We start from the raw sequence: 26,195 nt of genomic DNA, 5'->3' as shown, positions 1-26,195 counted from the left end.
TTTTGTTCCCCCAAACAAACAAGACCAGACATTTGCTTCCATCACTAACTGAGCCAAAACACACAAGAAACAAGAGAATAATGCAGTGGAAACATCCATCGGCGGCAAAATGTCAGCCGGTCAAGTTTGAAGTAGCGTTGATGCATTGCTATAAGACGGGAAGGGCATAACCCGCATGTCTGTTTTGTGTGATCATACGAGGTCGTTTGCAACTGATCGAGAACTGGGACTAAGAAAAGAAATTACTAGGAATACTTTCCAGGTCGCTCCGAGCGGCGGCCTTTACTTGCTACGGGTTTCCGAACGCCCTCGTGGCCAGTGCCACCTTATGCCCGGGCCGCGCGGCAGATGGCTGGCTTATGTCACACTTTTCCTTTTCCCTGATTACCTGCATGACTAATGGTCCCCGTCCTTGATCCTAACTGGGACGCTGTTCCACTGCCACTAATTACCCGATGATGGGGCCAGTGGGTGGTCAGGATTGCCTTTTCGTGTGGTAATGGAAGAAGTGTACAGCTGAGTGTGTGTGTGTGAGCGTGTGTGTGTGTGCGGGTGGGTAACCTAAAGTCTATTTCGAGAGTATCTGTGTATATTTCCAGCCTCTGGGCATCAAGGTGTCACTGCCTCTGTGTGTGTGTGCGTGCGTGCGCGCGCGCGTGTGTGTGTGTGTGTTGCAGCTGACTTACATGCCAGTTGTCAGTGAAGGTTTCCAAAAGCCGCTGAATGACTGGAGCTTCACCAGGGAGACGGAATGCTTCCAAATACAAACGTAATGCCTCGTCTATGCGCAGCCCTTGGAAGGTGAACGTGCTGGAAAGAAAAAGTGAGAGAGATACGATCACAACACCACAGATCTGCCAAATTAAAGCTCGCCCTCGATTTTTCCATCAGATGTATTAATACACCCGAACAAAAGCACGTGGCATTTCGAGTTTTCATGGCTGATCATGGCTCATGCACTTACAACAAAAAGTCAAAATAACCTTTCACTGCATTGTTATTCTTTAAGCATTTTTTTTTTTTACATTTTCTGTCTTATAAAATAATTACATGTTCTTTTATCTATAAAATGGTATATTGCAGCTACTCCCATTGGCAGGGGCACCGTGGGGGATGGGGGGGCGTTAGGATGATTCCAAGCGCCCAGGACTCACAAGGGGGCCCTCACAGATCACTATTATTATTACTATCATTATTATTATTATTATTATCATAAGTGAATTATATTCTTTCACAGGGCCCAAAATGTCTAGCGGCGCCCCTGCCTGTTTGAAATATGCACTTCTATTCTGCTGAGTCGTCATTTAAAAACCCAGTCGAGTTTAGTACCCGGCGTGAGAGGAACTCTTACTTGACAAAGCTGTCGAGTAGTTCCATGTTCTTGCGGTCGCTGATGAACTCGCCGATCATCTTCTTGTCGAGGCGCGGGTTCTCGCGGAGCCACTGGGCCACCTCGTTATTGTCCATGGGGCTGCTGAGGAGACCTTTCTCCTGCAGGAACTGGATGCCTTTCTTCGATTTCTGATTAAACTGCTCTGTTCCTGTGATCAAAAGCTTTAAACACACACACACACACACAACCCGAGATTTTAGTCTAGGCCGTACACAAAGGACCTACTCAGAGCATTTTCACGATGTTCAAGTGGTCTGACGAAATATACTGGATGCTACATCTTAAGCACAACAGGTGTGTGTGTGCGTGTGTGTGTGCGTGTGTGTGTGTGCGTGTGTGTGTGTGTGTGCCTGTTTGAAACCAGACCCACTGTAAAAGAAAAGAAATCTGAGCACCTTCTTCTTGTTCTTGATGTCCATCAGTTCCTGAGAGTCGGGCAAACAGCAAGAGAATCGATGGGGCTTTTTTGGCGATTTCTTCTCAGCTGAAACTGATTTAAAATGAAACGTTTGAAACCTGAGTTGACTCGCGTCTCAGAGATGCACTTCCAATTCTATGAAATAATTAAATACTCAGAAAATGAATTGTGTCTTTCTCTCTGTCCAACAGTACACATTGTCTCCATTAGAATACATCCTGGCCAGTGGGGTGGCAGTAAGACCTAATACTGTAGTGCTCATACATTATCACTGTAGAGCCCACAGACACACTGATGAGGAAAAAACAGTTGCGTCTCCAGGATTGGCAGGTTAGGGGGTCAGTGAAGTACCTGAGTCTGTTTCCTCTTGGTCCTGTCTGCCCAGTCTCATCTTGTCTGCCATCAGATGCCCACTGGTCGGCGGGCACACAAGTGCCACCTCAGACGCTGGGGCACTCTGCCCATTAGAACTTGGTGCAAGTCTGTTGGTGTCTGTTTTAAATTTACACAGGAGAACCACTGAGTGTCAGCTGCCTTATATCACTGCACATAGTCCTACATTTCTCTTATGATAAGCAACCATGACAATTTGAAACTGAAAACATGAGAATCTTCGCGGCTTAATCCCAGCTACGTACCCGTGGTTGCTTCTGTGACGGCGTTGGCCGAATTCTGCCCCTGCTCCTTAAGCGCTTCTGATTGGTCCTGCTGAGCAGCACTGTTCAACATTTTGGCCTGACAATGGCTCTCGGTGCTGTCAATCACGGTCAACAGGGCTTCAAGTGAAAGCAGATGGGTTGTATAGAGCTGCCCAGACACTGGGAAGGCATTCTGAAAAAACAAAAAAAAAACAATACAAAACAAAAATACATCAACAGACAGTTAACCTTCAAACTCAAATGTCCACTCATTCCACTCTTCTACAAACAAATGACTACAGGAGAGTTGTTCTCGGTTTCTGAATGTGTTGGGGCATGCCTTGGAAAGCAGCTTGGTGAGGTCTTCAAACAGGTTGGAGCAGTAGAAGTCACAGTCATAGTTGATGTACAGCTCTGTGACAAAGCTGGGGATTCTCCAGAGTTGTACTATGGCTTCCAGTGCCATCTCCTTCATCTCATAGGGCATCTTGGGATTCTCTGAGGTAATGATGTCCATCAGCTTCTTTAGGTACATCTGCGTAAAACATGCGGAATAATTTACTATCTAGGTATTAACACCAACGCCAGACGTGCTTTACGGGGTTTCCTTTTTCATCGATATCCCGAAAATGTTTGAAAGATTCATTTTGAACGAACTGTACCAAACATACCTCCAGCTGGAACTTCAGATGTTCACGCATGCTCTCAAAAAGCAAGAAGCAGACTCGTATGGACGCAGCGTAGAGATTCATTCTTTCCATACTTAACAACTGCCGGCAGAAAGACATACCCATATTGAATCCCATTAACCTGTCTTCGTAACGCTTTCAAATATATTTAATGAAGAACAGAACAAAAAAAAAAAAAAAAAAAAAAGAGAAACATCTAAAAGAGATGATCGCCACCCCGCAGGTCGGCCACGCAGTTCAAAAGTACCGGGTGCGTTACCTGGAAGAGGTGTCTGCAGAGTTCGTCTTTGACCAGGCTCAGCAGTGACTGATAGGGGGCGATGTGAGCGGACTCCAGGGCCACGTTGAGCAGCTGCAGGCCCATGTGCATCATCACGTCGGAGTTGTGGCGGTCGTGAGGGTTGGTTAGAGAGATGAGGAAGCGGAAGAGCTCTCTCAGACACGGAAGCCCGTACGGGATCAACGTCGCACCTGGGACAGCAGACGGGGGAGGGGGGGGGAGAAAATTCGTCATTCAACACTCTTCAGTAATTATTTTTTTTCAGAGCGTGATGAAAGGGACGGGCAGGTTTTCGAGCAAGACGCGTGACGGGATCTCGTTCTTACCCTCTTTCTGGGTAGACTGAGTGAATCGTACTCCTCTGGGATTGACATAATCCATGTCATGGACTGACGCCGTGTCCGACTGCTCAGTCAGCGAATCCCTGTCTTCCAGCACCTCGGGAATGGACTCCACCGAGGCCGACTGAGCGCGCTCCACCTGTCTGCCTTCACACTGGCACAGACACACACCATCTGTCACTCAGTATCTAGACACAACCTGAAAACTAAACAGGTCCACTCTAGTCCCCTTCGCATTCACAGCCACTACACGAAGGCATTCCTCATATCTGGGAACTTTAAACAAGAATCTATAATCTCTTACTGTGTTCCTGGCTAATTATGAATTAAGCACATCAGACTTCAAAATATACTTTTAACAATTTATAAACAATTGCCCCATTGTAAAGACGTGTGCAAATGTCCTCAAGGTCCCTTTGGTAAAAACGAAACATAGACTGCAGTCCCTTTGGTAAGACCCAGTGGAAAGGCTTGAATTACTTGTGAGTCCGGTCTGGTTTGTTCACTGGATGGCGTCGTGGCAGGGGTGGTTGCAGTGGAGCTGCTCTGTTCCAGGTCTGTGAGGTCCTCTTTGGAAGTGGTCTTGGAGTAGGTGTCGAGTCCACTGTCTGTGGTTGGACTGGATATGGAAGAGGCAGCGCTGTCTGACACAGGAAGTCCTGCTGAACCTCCACTCTGCTGTTCTATAAATGGCACTCCACCTGTATATGCATACGCACATGCACACACACGCACACAAACACACGCACACACAAACACACGCGCACAAACACACGCACACACAAACACACGCAGACACACACAAAGTGCATGCATATTCTGAGTTAAGGACACACTCACTTTTTCGGGACTATGGGTTTTAGGCCCAGCATTTTTGTAACGTTGCTTTGTGACAATGTCCATTGTAAAAAGTGCTAAAACTATTCAACTGAACTGAACTGAATTATTGAAGAATACAAGGGAAGACATAAGGTGAAGAGACATCCACTGATAATACTTTCATATCAACACACCATTCATGACAAACGTGATGCAACATTTTTTACCATAAGTATACTGTACTTGTAAAATATCTGTCCGCTATGGTTCTAATTTCTATTGTATGGCTTTGATCATCACAGTGTTTTGCGAGCCGGGTCGTTTAAGATGACTGGTTTACCTGAGAGGTTGTTGCTTAGTGTAGTGGGCTGGGGGGTTTCGAGCTGCCCGGAGGGGCTGCGCACCATGTGACGCGGGGGGCGAGGGGAACGCTTCTGTTTCTTCCACTTTGAGGACTCGCTCATACCTCCGGCACGCATCTTCAACTGCGGCAAACATCAGCGTACACTTAAAACATACCCACAATTCTGTTTTTTAATCTACACACAGCAGGGGAGCAGGCCACAGCAAACACATATGCCACCTGCAGCTAAAACACGGTCAAGTACAAAGACACACACACGCACGCACGCACGCACGCACACACGCTCGCTTGCTCACTGTCGCTCTCCCTCTCTCACACACACACACACACACACACACTCAGACAGTATGACCATTTCATTTATGGGATAAGAAGATAACATATCTGTCATGCACTGAGAACACTGGAAAAATTTACATAACAGAACTTGTGTGATCTTTTCAGATACAGACAGGTGAACAAACACAGAAAACCAAGCTTGGCTGCATTCACAAGTTTCACCTTGGAGGTATCAAATTTTCATAAGAATTTACTACACATTCTTATCTTTATTTGATGAATGAGAGCCCGACAGTAGCGGAACACGCCAACTAATACAAAGCTAATCTACTCGTGCACCTAAAAATAAACAGAGGCGGTAAAAGCTGACTGAGGTCCCTACTGTAAACTGGACGAATTTTCAGTACAGGAAAACAGAGCAACACAAAGAAATTTCTCCTTTCAAAAATGATGAAAACCATGTAACTCCAGGTATAGACAATAACAGTTACCATGTGAAGTCTGGAATAGAGTCTAGATAGGGGAAGAGTTTCATTTAGGGTAGGGGTCCAGGGTTTTAAGGGTTGAAAGATCTAAAGGGGGGGGTTGGTTAGACGGACTCTGGACTGTGGCTGCAGTCTCATCGCCTTACCTGAACTCTTTTGTTTTTCCATAAGATATTGTAAGCCTCGGGAGAAAAGGGGGCAGGCCCCAGAGTTAGTGAAGCACACACATCACAAGTGCAGAAAGACACAAAGCATCCACTGGGTGAGAACACACAAACACACACACACATACCCACCCCAAAACAAAACACACCATGCAGTGGGCAGACACACCCACACATACATCAGGCAAATGTCCGCGCACGCGCACGCACACACACGCACACACACACACGCCCAAACCAAAAACATGCAGCTCACTCCAGAACAGTGAGGGGAGTTGTTGACAGAATAATGCAAACCCAACAGCGTACACACTTGGAGAACCAAAAACCGATTAACACACAAACATCCTCTGCTACTCCCTAAAGTAGGAAAGGGGAGTAACAAATAGAAATGCCACACACACACACACACACCCACACCCTGCTTACACAAATTAAGTACACACATATATAAGGTCATGTGCTGGTCTGGACACATACCACAAACTGGGGCAGGCAATACCAGACAGGAAATATGTGATAAACATACATATGTATATATATTTTAAAGAACAGGTCTACAGTATTTTCAAACATGGGCATCTATTCATACATCACCGACATCTTAAAACATGGAACATATTTGACCTTATATGCGAATGGTACAACATCAAGTCCATTAAAGATGATACAGAAGTGATAGTCATTTAGTGTGATGGAAATGGAAGGAAATGCAAACTACTTCAATTGCTCCTGTTGCTCTACTCAAGAGAAAGCCATACGCAACTATATGTTTGTTTGTTTGTTTATTTATTTAGTAATTTCACCATACCTACTGCATCTGACTACTCCTAATTAGTTTCTCTATGTAATGCTATGTGACAGAAGTGCAGAGCACTTTTTTGTTTGTAAGTTTTTCATCTTTTTAACTTTTTTTTTTTTTTATTGCACAGGAGCCCCAAGAGTGTGTTGTCATGCATTCATTCACTCCAGGAAGCCATGCTGCTCAGGTTATTTAAATGCACTAAAACGCCGCCCAATCAGAATAGCCGTTACACTGCGCGTGAATGTCAGATACCCTCTCTAAGCCCCTCTGATTGGTGTTTCTAGGCTGATCTGCACAAATAAGATCCTGTGTGTCCAGGATACATCCTGGGATCTGTGGGGGAGAACAGGCAAAGGGGGAGACAAAAAAATGCTAGGGGAGCTGTTCTTCAAGTTTGGTGAAAGAGAGAGAGCGCAATTAAGACGCCCACCGTATCTGAACAACTAGAGAAATGGAACATCCTAGAAATCAATCTCAGCAGATTTCATGGCATCAACATATTTGACTCATGTCTGCATGTAACTGTAAAAAAAAAAAAAAAAAAAAACACCCACCCCATAAAAGTATATTCACCTGGAACCTCAACTGTATGCTCTATACAGAAGCAACAATCCTTTCGTTGACTAAGCATTAAAGTAATTCATTCATAGGTTGAAGAAGAGAAGCGAGAAAGTCACAGGAGAGAGAAAAAAAAAAGATGAACAGAGAGGAGAGGAGAAGCAGAGAGCTCCACAGGCCTGGCCGGTGACTGACAGTGTGGAACAGGATGAACGGAGCAGTCAGGAGTCAGAGCACAGGCACAGGGAGTAGGGGGAAAAGATGAGAGCAGACAGACAGATGGGACAAAGCCAATAGGATCATTCAGTCTCTCCCTACACTCCTCTCTCATATTTACCTTCTTCATGTTGGTGCCCACAAAACTCTTGGCTTCCTCTTTAAACTGGGGTAGTCTGTGAAGAGAGAGAGAGAGACAGAGAGAGAGAGAATGGAATGAATATTGTATGTTATGGACATCTCAATCAATGGAAAGCATTTTGTTTTCTGTGATTGAAGAATAGGACTTTCGTTGTTGAATCTAAGATGGTTATCTATGGATTGTGTGACATATGGGGGCTATAACCTCATTAATGCATGTGACATTAAATGTTCTTTTGTTAAACCTTATCACTGTAGTACACAGACAAAATCTGGGTGGCACACTTTAGTCAGAGGTTTTTAAATGTCTTAAAAAACACGAAAAACATCAAGTCAAAATCAAATCATCCTTCCCCATTTCACAAGTCATACTTTACGATACACCCTATTTCTCCCGCACAAAAGCAAAGTTATTTTAATACTACAATTTAAACTATCCAGGTCTTCCATTATTCTGTGACTTAAAAAAAAAAAAAAAAACACAACTCACAGAGACAAGCTCTGAGTATAAAGGCCTTAAGGTACATGGCAAATGCTCTTCTCTTCTCCGTGTTTCCGGTAATTTCCCAACTTCTAAATTAGCCTTTCAACGTTAGGCTCTGAATTGCATTATAAAGGCTAATGGTAGAAAGAGCAGTCTAAGGGTTGAGGATGAATGAGAAGTGCTTTGTACAAAATGCCTCTCCATTCATTTGCCAAGGTTGAAACAGCACGAGGATCCTCCTCTCTGTTTGGACATGTACGGGGCATTGTCAGCCGCTGGGGTGGGGGGGGTGAAGGACCACCTACGTGTGCTTTTTGATCATTAAAAAAAAAAAAAAAAGGGTGTGTGCTGACACTTAAAACATCTCCGGAAAAGCAGATATAGAAACCTGACCTACCCTAAATAAACAGCCACCAAAGTTCATTAAAAAAAAAAAAAAAAGCCCTTCTCAAACACCAGCTCGGAGGACGCAATATGTCTGAGAGGCCATAATCTTTGTTCCCCGGGGCGTGACATTTGACCTTTGGTGTGGGTTCATTTGGGGGAAAAAACGAGATGGAATAATGTTCTCAGCTCCAAACGTTATTGTGTGAGCTCCTTGTGTTCTGTGGACACTGCAGCTTCTCAGAGAATAAGACATCACCTTTCACACACACACACACACACACACACACACACACACACACACAGATGGGTCCTCATAGTGACTCTGTTCTGTGTTAATAGAGTGTTGTCTCGCAGGCTCAATTATTGGATGATCTGTGAGTCCAACAGATTAACATCCCTAATACTTTCAGCAGTCTCCTTAAGCCTCTTCCTGAGTACTCAGTAAGATGGGCTGCTTATTACACTGCCTCTCAGAGAGAGAGAGAGAGCGAGAGAGAAACACATCCTCACACAAACACACACACGCTGAGGCCTGTCACACCCTCATTATGAGTGGCTTTGGACATATATAAAATGACAGCAGCAGAGCAGGTATTGTGTGCACGTCTGTACACCTATGTAAGAGAGGAATTCTGGGGACACCTGAAAGGTTCTTTTAAATACAGGTACACAGTCTGATAAAGATAAATTCAAAGTGTTGGTTTTTGGTCCCCCCTCCCCCGCACATCATAGCCACTGCCCATTTTAAGCCAGACTAATGAATTCTCACTGTATGCCCCTGGAGATGCTTCCGTTTTTTTTTTCCGTTTTATATTTAACAAACATGATTCGCAATCAAAAATGATCATCGTACTCCAGCCCTGCGATACGAGAGACAGGAGCACACAAGTGTTTGTGTGCATCTGCATCTGCATGTGTGTGCGTACGAGAGAGAGAGAGAGAGAGAGAGAGAGAGAGAGAGAGAGAGAGGGAGAGAGTGAAGAGCAAAAGAGAGAGAGAGCGAGAGAGGGTGCCAAGGAGACCCGTCTCATCTATATGCAGATCATACAGAGAGCCGCGCGGTGGGCTCATCTCCTTGTCTGCACCGGGATGTGACTGGAAGTTTAATGCGAGAGCCGTCTCCGCGGATACGCACCCCTGATAAAAGCCAGCCCATAAGCATGTTATTGCATTAGAGAACCAGCTCACTGTTGACCTGAATGACAAGAGGGACTGATGCTGTTCACAATTCAACCACGGTTATGGCACCATTATGGTATATTAGATTTAAAAAGTCAAGCCTCAGACTAAAATAGTAATTACAGATATACGGGCGGTTTTACCTGTCCCTACCCGGGTTTATAGACTCCCACTGTCTACTTCTATCTGCTGTACACAGGTAAGTGGGTATACGTGACCTCTGACCTAATCAATCAAGGTATGGTCTTTTGCAGACACCAATTTATAACTATACAAAGACATGTCTTTTCATTTTTCTGAGGATGTTTAAGGGCTTGTTTGATATAAGTCGCGTTTATTATTAAAGCGAATAGTGACGAAGTTAGATGCTCAATATTTTTATTTTTTCTTTGGCCAACGCAGCTGTCATCTGTTTTAAACTACTGCTTTTACCGCTACCTCCAGCAGAACCTTGTGGTTGGGAGGTGAAAAATCTAATCAGGTAATTGAGAGCGGTCTGAGAGTGAAACCGGAGTCCAATAAAGATTGCCACAGATCCTGTTTTGCTCAGTCTCGGGTTCAGACTGATTATGTGACCCACCGGCAGATGACTCCGTTCTTAATCCCACACCCCCCCCACCCCACCCCCTCCTCCACCCCCCCCACTCTTCCTCCCATCCTCGCATCCCCCTCTCTCCCTCCCCCTTTCCCTCATTACCTGGAGAAGAGCAGCTGCACCATGTCCACCAGCGTGTGTTCGGCCGACTTCCTCAGCAGCTCTGTGGGAGGCGGAGAGAAAACAAACAGTGCAGGTGTGGTCAGAGCAGAGCCTCGCAGGGCCCGGAGAGTACGGCTCTGTTTGACCAGGATTAGACCTGGGCTTTATTAGCAGGCCGCCCTGAGACACAGGGCCAGCGGAGGTTAGTGCGGTGGGCCTGTCTGACGGGGAGGGCCGGGCACCCGGGGGCCTCTAACGAGGAGGCTATTTTTATTACTGACCGACAGCTAAAACACAAACCCAAATCCCCGCAAACAATTAAACCTGCCTTTGATAAACCTGCCACAGAGAGACAGCGATTATGCTTTTCTGAATGACAGTTCCAGTGGCAAAAGCAGGCATTGCCAGGGTGTGTTTATCAGTGAGTTGTTCTGATTAATAGAATGATGAAATAGGCTTGTATGCGTTTGTGCGTAGGAGGTTCAGTGCACACATAGGGGAAAAGGAGCCAAGACTCACCACTAAGCCTCATTTCGAAGCAGATGCGGAAACAGGACTGCATGATCTCACACACAGACTCGTTGGTCAGGTGGGCCCCCACAGGCGTCAGCAGCAAAGTCCTCAGGACCTGAGACCAAACAACACACACACACACACACACACACACACACACACACACACACATATACAGGCTCAGCGATAAAGCACAACCTTATCAAACAGTTCAAATATCGACCTGTTTGGAAAATAACTGGTTCCACTTCTCACTTACGTCAGTGAAAAACAAACCACTAACTACTGCCATGAGAGATGCCTAGAAAGTTGTATAAAGTTAATTGACACTGCATAAGGTGTTTGAGGACAGGTTAAGATGCCTAATTGTATAACGTTAATTGACACTGCATAAGGTGTTTGAGGACAGGTTAAGATGCCTAATTGTATAACGTTAATTGACACTGCATAAGGTGTCTGAGGACAGGTTAGGATGCCTGATTGTATAACGTTAATTGACATTGCATAAGGTGTCTGAGGACAGGTTAAGCTTATGGGTGTCTCTTTTTCTTTAGGTTGTCCTGGTTCACGCTGTATGGGCGTTAAACTGGGTTACCTGGAGGATTTTCATCAGCACCACTTCATCGCTGGCGGGATCAGTGCCCACGAACCGAGCGTGAGTGACAGCGTCGGCCATGTTCTCAATGCTTTCAGCTGCCCCTTCATGGTTAGAGTCTGCAGAGACAGCAACAGTATCATACCACAAATAACTTAAATTAACTTACCCAAAACATATACAAATATACATCACTCCTACAGCATTTCACTGACACTCATATAAATGCCTGGATTGACAAACGCCTTCGGTTGAGGAGAGAGCTCTAACAATCGTGTTGTCATGGTTTAAAAACGCTTATCTGCCGCTTCTAGCCTCTATCATAATGAAATAATTATGACATTCATTAGTCAGATTTCACACAACGACATTGTCTCTCAGCCCCCCACCCCCCCCCCAACCCATCACAGTCCCTACACAGGGTCCCTCCGAGCCGTCTGACATCTAATCGCCAGATGTGTCCTTTGTTGGCCGGCTGGCAAATTGGCTGTCTAGGCAACGGGAGTGAATGTTTTGAAACCCTAGCCGGGCCAGATAGCGGACTGGAGTCAGCCTGTTTTTTTTTCCCCCCATAGCTCTTAAAGAGCATTTCATTAACTAATAACCAGGAGACGCCCGTGAGGGGAGACAGGAGCATTGCGCGCAGGTACAACGCCGACACCGGAGCGCGTTCCGCACATTCACCGCCAAAACCAACGAGCGGGAAGAACCAGACGACGCGGGGGCGCGTCTTTTCCATTCCACGTCATGGGCAGAACAGAATTAGGATGATGAAGCGAAGGGAGAGAGAACTAGCCGTTAACGGGTGAAATAAGAGGAACGGTGATGTGACGTGCCTTAATACGAATACAAATACAAATACTAGTCACTAATAGTGACGAAATGTTGCAAAAAAGGCAAAGACTGTCCACCGTATGGCCTTGAGCAACAATACCCCCCCCCCCCCCCCCCCCCCCCCCCCCCCCCCCCCGCTTTCCTCCTCCTCATGCCAGAAGCCCTCACTGTGGGAAACAAGCAGTGTAATCTGGAACGTTCTTTAGGGCGGGAAGACGACTTATCTAATCTTATGACTTTTTTTTTTTTACCCCCCACTGCCTGCGTTTTTTGGTTTTTTTAACTCCGTTTTTCTTGTGAACGTATACATTTTTAAGTGTAACAATAGCTTTATGCATTGCATTTACTGGCATGATTGGATCGGGAACTACACCTCAGTAGAAGCACTGTCCGACGACGTATTTCTCATTCACTCCACTGTTTCCTTTATTCCAGCAGTTATTGAAGTCATGTACTGAAGACACGATAAGTGGGCCTTAAAGTTGGCTTCCCACAACACAATAGCAAATAAGCAATAGGAAAGACCCATTTGTCCATGTAAACCACTCTGTGTGTCACATTTATATTGAGTTCTGCATTACACAAACACGATGGAGAGAGCTGTGAGCATCATCAAATCTTAACAACTCCAAAAAAACAAGCAAGGGTGATCGCAATAACTACAGATCCTTGCAAAACAAAAAAAAAAAGGAAAGAAAGAAAAAAAGAAAACAACCCAATCTCCATGGAAACCAGAGCTATGGGCAATCCAACCCAACGTTAGAAGTCATCTAAAACACTAATCCTCACTTGGCACAGTCCACACAGACAGGCTGTAGAGTCATTGTTAAAATAACAGCGGCAAGGGTGGGGTAGAAGGGGGTTGTATAAGTCTGTGTGTGTGTGTGTGTGTGTGTGTGTATGTGTGTGTGTGAGTGAGAGAGAGAGAGGGAGAGAGAGGGGGAGAGGGGAAGAGTGGGGTTAGAACAGCTGTCCTGTTGTAAGAGGTTAAAAAAAGTACATTCAGACACTATCCCATAATGAAAAGAGCTGCTCAGTAAGGGAAAAGTGGGTGGGTGTATGTTTTTTGTGTGTGCGTGTGTGTGAGTGTGTGTGTGTGTGTGAGTGTGTGTGTGTGTACGCGTGTGTGTGTTGAGTATAACGTTGAAAAAGACTCCTGGCACATACGAGTGCTCTGATCCCTGCTCTTAAAACCAAACAATAGACGGCATGGTTTTCCATGAGATGTGAGATCTGTTAAGATTGCTCACCTGTTGCCTTGGTGAACTGCACAAAATAAGAAAATCAGTAAAAACAACTCTCTCTCTCGCTCTCTCACTTTTATTTGAAAGTGCCTCTAGCCTTGCTGTCTGTGAGGTCAAAAATAGTGTGATAGACTATTCCCCCCCCAAATACTGTGAGCTAGAAATACTAACATAGTTATTGAAATGGGATGCCCCTGATGGACCTCTGCAGGATCAGTACTCACTGAGAAAGAGAAGGAGAAAGAGAAAGAGAAAGAGGGGAGAGAGAGAGAGAGAGAGAGAGAGAGAGAGAGAGGCCTGGGAAAAAAGAGAGATGGGAAAAAAGAGAGATGGGGATGTCTGTCAGTAGAGCCGTCCCCCTGAGCCAGTCGACCTCAGGCCGGAGATTGAGGGGAATTAGCCCTCACTAAATGAACTATGCATGTGTGAGTGGGAGAGAGAAAAAGACTACGTAAGTGCGTGTGTGTGTCTCTGTGTGTGTGTCTGTGTGTGTGTGTTAGTGTGTGTGCATATCCCCCATTGAGCTTTAAAGACTCAGGGGGTCAGATCTCACTGTATACACACACTCACATAGACACACACAGGAGGCAGAGAGACAAAGAGACAACAGGGAGAAGCTGTCATCAGTGATTGGCTGATAAGGATGACATGCTGGGGGTCTTTAGCCTAAACCCTTGGCCAGGACACTGCCGTATCATACGTGCAAACCCTTGCCTAAACCCTGGGCCAGGACGCTGCTGTATCGTGTGTGTACACTTACGCTCTTAAAAACAAAAGGAGCTGAGAATCAGCCCGGCTTTACAGCCCCAAACTGACAGTCTCAATACCGTTTCACTTTCCCATCTGGAATAAACCGCTTTTACATTTGATATCCGGTAACTGAATCAAAAAGAAAGAGATCAAAAGGTATTAAAAGATTAAAGGTATTTATTCTCTAAAGAAAAAAAAAAAACAACTAAATGTTGAATTACTCGCTACCTGTTGAGGGTCTGACCTGCCGCGTTTCCCTGTAGGATCAGTAGATGGCAGTGTTTGACAGGACCCACTCTTTGCTCCATATATCAATGTTTAACCTCTGCACCCTCTGGAGAAAATCTATGCCACCTCCTCCTCACTCCTTACATGCGTCAAAAAGAAGTGATTTCGTGTGAAGGAAACAGCATTGCACTGGCTGATTCTTATGACTGTTTTTAGGGGTGGTATTTAAAAAAAACGTTATACAGCCAACACACACCGTGTAAGACAGTGGGGCAGATAAGGAGATGTCGTGTTGTACTGAGTGGGCAGGAGCTTTAACTGTGTGTGCTATAGCGTTCTGAGTGTCTGTTTCATCTATGGAATGCTAATTTGGAGTAATGATAATGTCAGTCTTCATGGTAGATTAGTACAGAGTGAATGAGCACAAACCATCATTCAGCACACAGCCTCTCAGATGCCTAAAGGTCATTTAATCACACTCTCCTACCAGTGCATTAATATGTCACGCTCCTAAGCAGTGCTCACCTGGGATTAACACAGCTCTGGACTCTGTGAGCCAGCCAGTGTGCGTGCGTGTGTGTGTGTGTGTGTGTGTGTGTGTTTGTGTGCGTTAACGCGTGTGCAGTGTGCGTGTGAGTATGTGTGAGAGAGAGAGAGAGAGAGAGCGTGTGAAAGAGACTGTGTGTATGTGACAGAGAGAGAGTGAGGGTGTGAGAGAGTGTGTGTGTGACAGAGAGACTGTGTGCGAGAGAGAGGGAGTGTGTGAGCAAACGAGAGAGAGAGAGAGAGAGAGAGAGAGAAAGAGAAAGAGAGTACAAAGAGCAAGACATAGAGAGAAAAAATCTCATCACTATAAACTGCAGACAATAACAGCCAGCTAATTTGGTTTAGAAAGGTAATCAACATTCATATACACTTCAGCAAACGCAGAACATTTAGAAAGAAACATAAATAGTAGCGAAAGACAACTATTGCAAAGTGCCGGGCCTGATGACGGACAGTATAAAAGAAGTAACTAGGTGATGAGACAATCTGGTCCCTGGGTTTACAGTTAAATAGGCTGATGCTCACATTGTTTGAAAACATTCCAAGCCTTAATTTGAACTGGTGCTGTGTGTGTGTGTGTGTGCGTGTGTGTGCGTATCATCCCTCATCCTAGTGCAGGAAGACCCATAGTCCTGAGGCTGCAGGGCTGGCTGCCATGGTAACCAGTCCCCATGAGCCCTGTTGATGAGATGCTGTAGGGGGGGAGGCAGGGGGGGGGGCAGAGGGATTAGGAAGAAGCACTGGATTTAGAGTGACAGCAGGTCTCAGCAAGTCCGCCAGTCATTTGTGAAAGGTGTGCAGGATCTCAGATGTGTGTGCGTGTGTGTGTGTGTGTGTGTGTTTCATTTCAAAAGAGATGTTAAAGCCATACTGTTTACATTCATACAGCACACAGAGCATGGCCTGCCCTCCGCACTCACTCCTATTTATACATGATATAAATTCAGCTATAATACTTAGAGCTCACACAGGCTCAGTGGGCGGAGGCAAAGAAAGAATAATAGGTAATCGCCGAAAGTCAAAGACAACGGCGTCTCTATCCACAAACAGGCATGCGGCATGTGTCACCCCCGCAGGAAAAGAATCAACTGTAGAGATATAAACAGAGAGGGGGGTGGGCGGGGGGGGGGGGACCAGTTGCCATGGCAAATATTGTTATTTCTTTCCACTTAACACTCCGGAGTAGACCTACGTGCACGAGGCCTCTGGTCTCAGTAGTACGCAAAAACCTTAACAATGAAAACTTTTTGGGGGGGGGGGGCAGGGGATGCTCATTTCTGAAGCAGAAGTATCATTTAAGGTCAGGCCGTATCGTTCTCTCTCTCTCTCTCTCTCTCTCTCTCTCTCTCTCTCTCTTTCTTTCTCTCTCTCTCTCTCTCTCTCTCTCTCTCTCTCTCTCTCTTTCTTTCTCTCTCTCTCTCTCTCTCTCTCTCTCTCTCTCTCTCTCTCTCTCTCTCTCTCTCTCTGGTTTGTTGTGCACACTATACAGCTGCTTGACAGTGTTGTGAGAGTATTTATTCAACAACTTCTGCTATTTATGGGGGGGGGGGAGGAAAAAAAAATTATTGATGGCTAACATCTGGGGATGTGTGTTCATTTCACACTTTGGACAGCGACTGGCAGACATTCGCCATATTTCTCTGATGAGGCTAAGGACAGTCTGTGCTAATCACTCCTCAAAAAAAAAGGAAAGAAAAAAATGCTCATGCGTCAGTGGCAGGGATAAATTAATGTTCTTGGCTTGCGTCGCGCTAAAGCTAACAGCGTTGATTAACAATGCTATCTTTTCATACGTGGCAAATAAAACGGACATCGGTTTTCCATACAACTCAGCATTTGTTCGTTAAACTAAACGATGAAATTTATTACCGCCGGAACCAACTACTTACTGTGGACTTATTTGTGAATGGGCTTTTTTTTTGGGGGGGGGGGGGGGGTCTTCACTCCGTCATCTTTTATGAGATAGAACAACTCTGGCAAATATTCCAAAACAAAAACAGAGCCAGTTGCTCTTTGTCAACGCTTAAATGAGTCCATCTGACAACGGGAAAACAAACACTGTGCTCTAACACCTTTTTTTTCCTCTTTTAAAACGGTTGGGATGTGTAAGGACATTACAGAACTATCCAGAAGCCATGGACTTTGGTCTTGTCTCGAGTCTGTGCTGGTTACCTATAAGGCCATAAGACAGGAACTTGTTGACTGAGGTAAGAGCAAGGCCTGTGATTGGTCCAGTCGTGTCTTCAGAACGGATAACTTCCAGGAACGGCCTGAGAAACACGTTGGGTTCCACATCAGACAAGTCTGGAACGAGAGAGAGAGAGAGAAGAAAAGGTCAAGACGTCGCATTTCCATTTACCTTTCGCTATCCGGCAGTACCCGAATCACGACTGTATCCTCTCTCGTCAAACTTCACACGGGCTTGATCGTTCCACGGTAACCCTTGGATAACTTACCCGAGTAGAACAATTCAAATATGCAGTGCCACATTAAAACACCCTGTCTTTATCGTCAAAGGTTTACAATTCAAAATTATTCTGAGCAATCACATTGTTTCGAAAGGATTTTCCATCATCCATGTCTCAAAACGTGAAAACAATGATTTGAAATGTTGCAGTGACTGCAGACAGGAGACAAAGGTTTCTTCAGAGAGCACTGTTATTCATAGCTTAGTGTTCTTACCCAGTTACCCAGTGAATTATTGTATAAAAAGCCCTTGTGCGTTAAGGGGTATAAAAAGGAATCAACTGCTCAGGGGGTTTGACCAACAGGGAGTCAGAGAGAGAGTGAGTGTGTGTGTGTGTGTGTGTGTGTGTGTGTCGGAGAGACAGAGGGAGGGGGGGAGAGGGCGAGAAAGAGCGAGAGATTGCAAGATTGGAGGGTCCTCTTGTTCACCTTGGCAGTGCCAGATATCTTATTACAACTCAATTTCCAAGAGCTCTTTTTAAGGCAGCTGTGTAGGATGTAGGATTTTGCACTAATGAAAATGACTGAAAACTGACTGCACTGGGAAGGACTCTGCTGCCTGGCCTGGCCTGGAACACAGTTGCTGGGAAAAATTAAAAAAAAAAAAAAAAAAAAAAAAAAAACCCGTCCCGTGAGCTCCTGACGTGTGGTATATAAAACATCGTACAGTTTGGCCTCATCTTTCGCTTCAACGTAAACACTGCAAACCGCACATTCGCGCGTTGGCGACGCGATCGCGTCTGACGCCGACGAGTCAAAGGGAGGCGAAGCCCAGGTGCACGACCCACCACGCGCGAGGAAGAGCGTAGTTAAAAAAAAAAAAAAAAAAAAGGTTGTTGAGAAATTCTTATGTGAAGCAACAATGAAGTTACAACACAAACAAACCTCTGATCTCAGCGAACCAGCAGAAAACCAGCTGGGACGGACAATGAAACAAGGTTTCCTTCAGACAGGGTTAGCGCTCCATCTATGGATGGGAAAGCTCCTCAGGCCACTCCACTGAGGCTTTGGAGAAACAGCCTCTCTGAACGTATCAGGGGGGAGAAAAGAACAGGGGAGGGGAGGAGGTGGGGGGGGGGGGGGGGGGGCTGAGAGGCTACAAAATATAAACCAGGTAAAACAACAATGAGAAAATTAGCGGAGTCACGGAAAAGCGCTCCTGAGAGCCGGGGCTAAAAAACCGCCTGGCAGAGCAATACCGCGCGGATTAGGGCTACTCAGAGCAGCTACTTTGACGCGAAAAAACAACCCGAGACTTCAAAGCACGAGACGAGCCTCCGCCAATTTTCAAAAGTGCGCATGTGACCGCCAAGCATTAGCTCGTGATATCTAATATCCCTGCGGCTTGTTTGGAAATAAAATATCAAATCATTTGGAAATTTCCACACTTCTTCTCATCGTCCGCCAGGCTGCTTTTAGACTTGCCTCCAAAAGCAAATCTTTTCTTGCTAACTTTTTTTTTTTTTCCCCCAAATAACTTGTTTTCTTTTTTTTTTTTTTTTTTTTTTTAGGTAAAAAATGCAAAGTTCAAAAGTCTCTTGTTAAAAAATTCGTAGGGCAAAAATATTTCAACTATACACAGTCTCTGAGAACAGGATTCTCAATTTAACTTGAATCCCCTTAAAAATAAAAAAATAAAAAAAAAGTTTTAAAACCAGTAAAAGTACTCTTTGCCAAGCTCCTAAAAAAAAAACACCAGCAAGAATAACTCTGTTGTGTTAAATCATTTCATCAACCGCACCAACTTTTAAGGGCGGACTTAGAGTCTATTACTTTACAGTGTGAAAAGGGGTCCGGGGAGAGAGGGAGGGTGGAACCAGGTGAGAGGGTGCTCAAATGAATCTGTCAATAGAGGCTAATAGAGACTTCATCAGAGGCGATCACCCCATAAGTGCCACCCTTACAGCCTCTAGTCTCTCAGATTGGAGAACTCAATTGTGTCGTATTGATCCGGCTAGCCATCAGCAAGAGCGGGCGTTCCATCAATGGCCTCCAACTCGCTCTCTCTCTCTCTCTCTCTCCCCTTGTCTCGTCTACCGCGAGCCAATCTTCTTAAATAAAGGCTAAATATGACTCTGTACTTCAAAGAAGTCTCCAGGGTCTGCGGAGGGGCGGGGTGGGGGGGCAGGGTGGAGGGGGACAGAGGGGTGTTGGAGCATGATGCTGAGAGAATCACACAATAACTAGGGTGACCTCTAGGTGACATTGCCAAAAATAAAAAGGGGATTAAGGTCGCTCACCCATCCATGTATATTGCATCTAAGGGCTTCTACTCAACTCAAACTGTGTGTGTGTGTGTGTTTGTGTGTGTTTGTGTGTCCCCTTAGAGAGCATGTTCTTTGAGATGAGCAACGATACGGCACTACTGCTAACAATCTCCCACAAGGCTGTATCTTGCCTTGGCACCAAACTAGCAGGGTAAACGAAAACAGGGAGCACTGTTCGCTCCAAAATGTTTCTGAGGGCCCTGCATGGAGCATTGTCATATATGACCAATCTGCAGAGTAGTGCACGGTGCAATTAAGCCTTTGGAAATACAGTGTGGATTGATGCACAAATGTGGGGCAATGTTTTGGCATGCTGAACGGTGCCGAGAGACGAGAAGCAGAGAGAGAGAGAGAGAGAGAGAGAGAGAGAGAGAGAGAGAGAGAGAGAGAGAGAGAGAGAGAGAGAGAAGTAGAGAAGTACACCCTGTTTTAACTCCAGTCCTGTGCAGCCATGTGTGGCTTGTTCCTCTGTAAATGACCTCTGCATGGCAGTGTCTCAGTCCAGGCACCAACCCCCCCCCCCAAGATACCGACACTATACATTACACATGCACATCCATTGGCACTAGAGCAGAAAGGGCTTAAAAACAAAGAGAGGAGTTTAACTGCCACAAAGGACCTGAGCTCTCCATACACAGGAGCACGTAGTCGAAGAGCGAGTGAGCAAGGGAAAGATACCAGACAGGACTCTCAAAAAGCCTGGGACAAAACCTGGAGCAAGGAGCTACTGGGAGCAAAGATGTGATATAACGTACGCGTGTTTTAAAAGTCATTCATCTTCCTCAGTTATTCCTTACTGACACAGAACTGTTGAAATTCACACGTCTTAAAACCCAGAGAAGAATTCAAGAAAACAACGGGTCGGTTTCATACGTTTAAGTTTTCAAGGCCGCGCACGGTGGACTACGCATGCCTTAGCATTCAAACTACATGACTACACAGTAAATCAGAAAAGTCAGCGGCCAGACCTCTAGCGCTTGTAAGAACTGGACCTGTGTAATGAAAAAGCTAACCAAAAACATATGCTTTATAAAGCAAGGCAAACTCATGCATCAATCACACCCCATACGGCAAAGGGCCACGCTAAAGTATAGAAACTAATAGGTTACAATGGCAGAGACTAATAGATCCAGGATCCAGTTTCCTTATGCTTCTGAATTTTGCTCATGAAGCCCATCAAGTGTAACTTAATCACTGCTAAGATCCACACATTGCACCGTGCTAACACACACACACACACACACACACACACACACACACAAAAATGTTTTCCAGTCTCTCTGTATATCTGTCTATGTGGGTGTGTGTGTGTATGTATGTCAGTCTGTGTGGGTGTGGGACAGCGCTACACTGTGTGTGTGTGTGTGTGTGTGAGTGTGTGTGTGTGTGTGCGAGGACGACAAAGCTATTCAGAACAGCACATGATTACGCCACCAGAAATACAAACAGTGGCCGAGCGTTGGCCACTGGAGCTGGTCTCCCTTTGTATTTGCCTAATTTCATTACAAAAGAATGAATAAGTTCATTTGTCAGACTGCTGTGTCACATATTTCAGTCATATGGGCCAAGTGGGGGCCTTTGTCAGCCCAGGACCAGCTCCAATTTTTCCTTTAAGACCTGAACACAGCTGAGTTCAGCACCTATTCTCACAGTTGCCTCTACGTGCTCACCAGTAAGACTCGCCGAGATTCAATCTAAAAGAAAAGTTCCAAAAGAAAAATTAAAAAAAAAAAATAAAAAATCAAGCATGTTTTTACATAACTCGGTCACCGCTGTGTGTGGACTATGAGGTGAAAAACACTCGGTTACTGGTCTCTGACTTCTCCGTTCACTTCTCGTTCACACTACAGTCTTTCGCTGGTGTTGAAACCACATGAGTCAAAAAGGCTTTGCTCTGAAAACAAGCAAACGGAGAAAGCGTTGTGTTTGTAATGCTCATATAAAGAGAACCACATTCCAAGATGGTCAAAGAATGGGTTGCTTCAGAGGTGTCAGAGTGCATCTTGGGGCATTTGGATAAACAGTAAATTTTGCCAAAAAAAAGTTTCAAAAAAAAAAAAAAAATTCAACTCAAGGGATGGGGTGTGAAAATGCACTATGTTGGAATGGTTAGAACTACTGAGAAAAACTCTTGCTTTTTCCCCCTTAGAAAGAGAAAGGATGAGTCACACATTTCCACAGAAATGCCAACGTCACATTGAGGAGAATACAGAAAGTGTGTTACAGTGGTGTGATACGGCTCAGATAGGATTCTTGACGACAGGCACTGAATGCATTCTCTTATCAAATCCGCCTCCTGCATTTTAAGACCCTCAGCTCCGCAGCTGAAAACGCTCTGGAATGGAAACAAACACCGCTCTTATTTGTTTGTGTGTGTGTGTGTGTGTGTGTGTGGGTGTCTGTGTGTGTGTGTGTGTGTGGGTGGGTGTGTGCGCGCCTTGGGTAATCGTCTTTTCCAACAAACATCCTTATAAGTAAATGAGTACGCTACAGACCTTTCAAATCCCTCAATCGCCTAAACGTACACAGAGACCAATTGAGCCCAATTGAGATACAGTTCACGAGCACGCAGAAAAAAAAAAAAAAAGAAAAGAAGAAAAAAAAAAAAAAAAAAAACCACACATCTCAAAATAAAATGACACCGAGACGATAAGGGTGGAGGGCGGAGGGCTAGGGTTAGTCACCCAGTGACCGACCCAGCAGCCCAAAACCAAACACTGATGGTTATTGATCTCCCCCCCCCCCACCGCACCCCCGCTTCCCCAACACGCACACAAACCTCTCCCTCCAATTCCCCCTTGCTGTTGGAATTAGAGCCAGGGCCTTTCCAGCAGCCTGAGCCTAATGCTGGGGGAGAGGGGACTCTCTAACAAGGCCAGCAAGGCTAAAGCAAACCCACCGAGACTTCTCATCTCTGCCTGCAAAAAGGCTCCTACGACAGTCTCATCCATCTGCCGCGAGGAGTTTGACGCATGTCAACGCAACGCTCCCCCCTCCCTCCCTCCCACCCTCTCTTCTCTCTTCTCTCCTCTCCTCCGGCTCTTGAAGGAAATTGGCACTTGTCGAAGGGGGCAATTAGGATGTAGCAATGTTATGGAAGTCCATACGGTGGGTCCGTACAAGCCGCAGTGGTATTTGATAAATGCTTTGAACAATGCTCGGCACAACCTAAACAGGCAATTTGAAAACCCCAGAGAAATTAAAACTTTTCCAAGAGCTTCTAAAGTAACAGGATGTAGGGGTTTTTTTTTTATTATTATGCAGTGAAATCGCTCGTTTTTCTACAGAGAGATAAAATATAGTTTGCATTCATATGTATTGTATATGTTCTGTGAGTGTACCTCAGGCCAGACAGTAAGGAACAATTCCACTTCTTTATCACTATTTTGAACATAAATAAATAAACATTACAAAAAGTGATTTTTGATAATTGACTCTGAGGAACTGACTAAACAATGACAAAAAACTATAAACTGTCTTTGACACCAGAATTTTAAATCAGGAGACACAAATGAGTTGAATGACAGCTTGAGTTGAAACAATGATCATTTTCAATATATTCATTTTATTTATTCCTAAAACTTTAGTACGAAAACTCTGCACTGCCTTTAAAGTCCATTTCAGCAACTAATTGATGTGACAGTGGAATGTCTGTAATGTTAAGCCAATGCTGATAAAGACTGTTCCCTGTGAGAATGTGAGTGTGAGTGACTCTGTGTGTGTGTGTGTGTGTGTGTGTGTGTGTGTGTGTGTGTGTGTGTGTATTTATTTGTGGGGAGCAGTGAGAAAGTGACGGCACAGCACTATCTTTAATTCACACAGGCAAACACTGGAGCCTGTCTGGCCAGACTTCACCTAATCCAAACCCCTCTTTTTTTCTTCCTTTCTCTCTCTCTCTTCCATTTCATCTGTGGGCCCTGCACACGTTTACCGGCTCACTAAACGCAGGCTTGGGCTGCCAAGGCTTTGTCTCTCGCACCTTGAGGCCGATATTAAAAAAAAGCGCCGAGCGACAGAGCAAACAAACAAACAGTAGGCCCGGGGCCTCACCTTTGACCTGCGGGGCTTTGTTCAAATTGCCCTCTGGACTCATATTGACCAGAGATTCAAATGCTTGTGGATTTCGCTGGGGTCAAGCGCTGCTATGACCATAAGTCAATGTTTTGTTTTGGGTTTTTTTTAAGTTTAGTTTTTTTTTTTTGTTTTTTTTTTACTCGATACGGCCTTATTGATCATTAGAATGTGCATTCAACATGGATGAGGATTAACTCTGCCTCACAGATATTTTCTGAAAATCTTAACTAAAATGACAAAAGTTATAATTCATAAATTTAATTCAGATTTACGAAGAGACAGATTATGCCAAGTCAGGTTGGTTGGTCCAAAAAAAACCTGGTCTCCGCAACTTAACAGCTCAGTGAATTTTTCAACATAAGAAATTGTTTCTTCTCATTCATACAGAGTCCAGGAAATCTGCCGGCTAGCTTAAAAGTAAGGAGACTTTATTCCAAATTCCAAATTCTTAAATCTGATCAATGCTATGAGTTTGTTTAAGCAATGACACTAGAAATGTAGAGTAATTTCTGCTAATCATCAGTGAAGAAAAGATTGCTTGCCAAATTTAATTAAAAAAAAAAAAAAAAAGTTAACACGTCTCCCAAGTAAAATAAGACTGGGGTTTTTTCAGTTACTGAGAATTAAGTAAACAAGGCAAAAACAACTATTTGAAAAACACGGTGCGTTGAAGAGCTGTGCCTTCATTTATGAACCTTGCCTGTCAAGCTCCACACCTGTTATCCTGCACATAAAATATATTTTTATGCTGCATACTTTGCACAGAAGCTGTATTATTCCTGCTGACCGCAGAACAGGCTCTGAACGAACCAGCAGTGTGTTTCACAGCCTGCCGTCGGCCCGTGATGGATGGGCCTCCGCTAAGAAATACTTTACGCTCAATCAACTTACAAATAACGGATGTTTTATCATGCTGAATTAAAACATTTGAGAGATGGCAAGCACACAGTGTTCAGTTCCGTTCAGTGTGTGTGTTTGTGTTTGTGTGTGCGCGCATGTGTGTGAGACACAGAGAGAGAGAGAGAGAGAGAGAAAGAGAGAGAGCGCAAGAGAGAATGTTTGTGCATGTATCTGTGTGTTTGTGTGTTTGTCTGTCTGCGTGTTTTATTAACTATTGCTTCCTGAAGAAGTGACTTCCTGTGTAGAAAAACCACGGGTGTGAAACCGTCTGCTGACCATGCTACGGGGACAGAGTTAATGTAAATCTGTTTAATAGGAAAGTTCAGCGCCAGAATCATTCCAGCACAATACAGACTTGAGCCTTGGCCCATGAAAATCATGTACTTAAATGACAGAAAAACTCAAACGCAAGCACCCGTCTATCTGGGATTTCCAAGTCCATGAGAAATCTGATGTGCTTGGCATCAAATACGAAGTGGAACAGACCCAAAAGGAGTGAGAGCCAACGCAAGAGGCTTGGAAAATATTACAAATTATTCCCTAACTTATGGCTGCGAGATTATCCCTAAGCTAACTTTCATTTTAAAATGGCTGCGTGATTGTTTGTTACAGTCATTCGGTGGACTTGGTCTTTCTTTAAACCTCTCCTCCCCACCACCCCCCCCGGAGCGCATACCGCTCGCAGCAAAAACGGGGCATGATCTAATCCAATTCAATCCTTTTTATTTCGATACAGGGCGCCTACGCCAACACAGTGTGCCCTTCAGCCGAGGTGGCTGTGCATTAGCACTTCTATTTAGAGGAAAAACAAACAGTGAGCGAGACCCGCACTTTCCGTCCCATCCTTAGAACACGTACCCTTGTGGAGCCTTGATGTGTGTCTTGAGTTGAGCAGAGACCAGGGCGTGTGGGTAGGGAGGTGGGAGGGGGAGGGGGAGGGGGGGTTGTGGAAGGATCAGGAGGAGAGAACAGGAGTGGGGGAACAAGAGGAAGGGGTTGGGGGGGGGGGGGGTCGTTTGGGTCAGGTACAGTAAGGGGTTAAGCTTGGGAGAATGGTCAGCACCACAGGATAAACGGGCACACATGCTCCGGCTCTAACCACATTTCACACCCCTGCCGATGACTACTACCATCCACAACTGTACGGAAAGACTGAGGGAGGAGGAGGGGCACAGAGAGAGAGAGAGAGAGAGAGAGAGAGAGAGAGAGAGAGAGTTAGAGTTGGGGGACAGAGGGAAAGGGGGGTAGGCAGAGAGAGCGAGAGAGAGAGAGAGGGAGGGAGGGAGAGAGAGAGAAAGAGGGAGAAAGGGAGAAAAGAAAAAGGCAGGCAAAAGGGAGAAAGAAAAAAAAAAAAATCTGGGCCTTATTTGTTTCACCTGCTGCGTTCCTTCAGCTCCTCACTAATGGCATTCCCGTGGGGAATGAGAGAATCCCGCAACCA

The 26,195-nt window shown here is 45.1% G+C and overlaps 1 protein-coding gene across 3 annotated transcripts in view; it reads right to left on the bottom strand.

Annotated features, from left to right (window-relative positions):
- gbf1 (golgi brefeldin A resistant guanine nucleotide exchange factor 1) overlaps positions 1–26,195 on the bottom strand; it is a 65,757-nt gene that overhangs the window by 14,852 nt on the left and 24,710 nt on the right. For 2 of the 3 annotated variants that reach the window (XM_030772568.1, XM_030772570.1), the window contains exons 4-19: positions 17,220–17,351; positions 11,446–11,564; positions 10,857–10,965; positions 10,338–10,398; positions 7,571–7,625; positions 4,919–5,063; positions 4,240–4,460; positions 3,745–3,913; positions 3,398–3,609; positions 3,121–3,219; positions 2,790–2,984; positions 2,450–2,642; positions 2,163–2,303; positions 1,789–1,883; positions 1,352–1,554; positions 687–810 (exon numbers count right to left, since the gene is read on the bottom strand). In XM_030772568.1, the coding sequence (XP_030628428.1) occupies positions 687–810; positions 1,352–1,554; positions 1,789–1,883; positions 2,163–2,303; positions 2,450–2,642; positions 2,790–2,984; positions 3,121–3,219; positions 3,398–3,609; positions 3,745–3,913; positions 4,240–4,460; positions 4,919–5,063; positions 7,571–7,625; positions 10,338–10,398; positions 10,857–10,965; positions 11,446–11,564; positions 17,220–17,351 (2,273 nt within the window). The remainder of the gene's footprint in view (positions 1–686; positions 811–1,351; positions 1,555–1,788; positions 1,884–2,162; positions 2,304–2,449; positions 2,643–2,789; positions 2,985–3,120; positions 3,220–3,397; positions 3,610–3,744; positions 3,914–4,239; positions 4,461–4,918; positions 5,064–7,570; positions 7,626–10,337; positions 10,399–10,856; positions 10,966–11,445; positions 11,565–17,219; positions 17,352–26,195) is intronic. The other variant, XM_030772569.1, reaches the window with a different exon arrangement.

This window comes from Chanos chanos, chromosome 4, assembly GCF_902362185.1.
Source record: "Chanos chanos chromosome 4, fChaCha1.1, whole genome shotgun sequence".
In the NCBI taxonomy this organism is placed as follows: Eukaryota; Metazoa; Chordata; class Actinopteri; order Gonorynchiformes; family Chanidae; genus Chanos; species Chanos chanos.
Note: the sequence above shows the minus strand (reverse complement) of the source record. Positions and strands in the feature narration are given on the sequence as shown.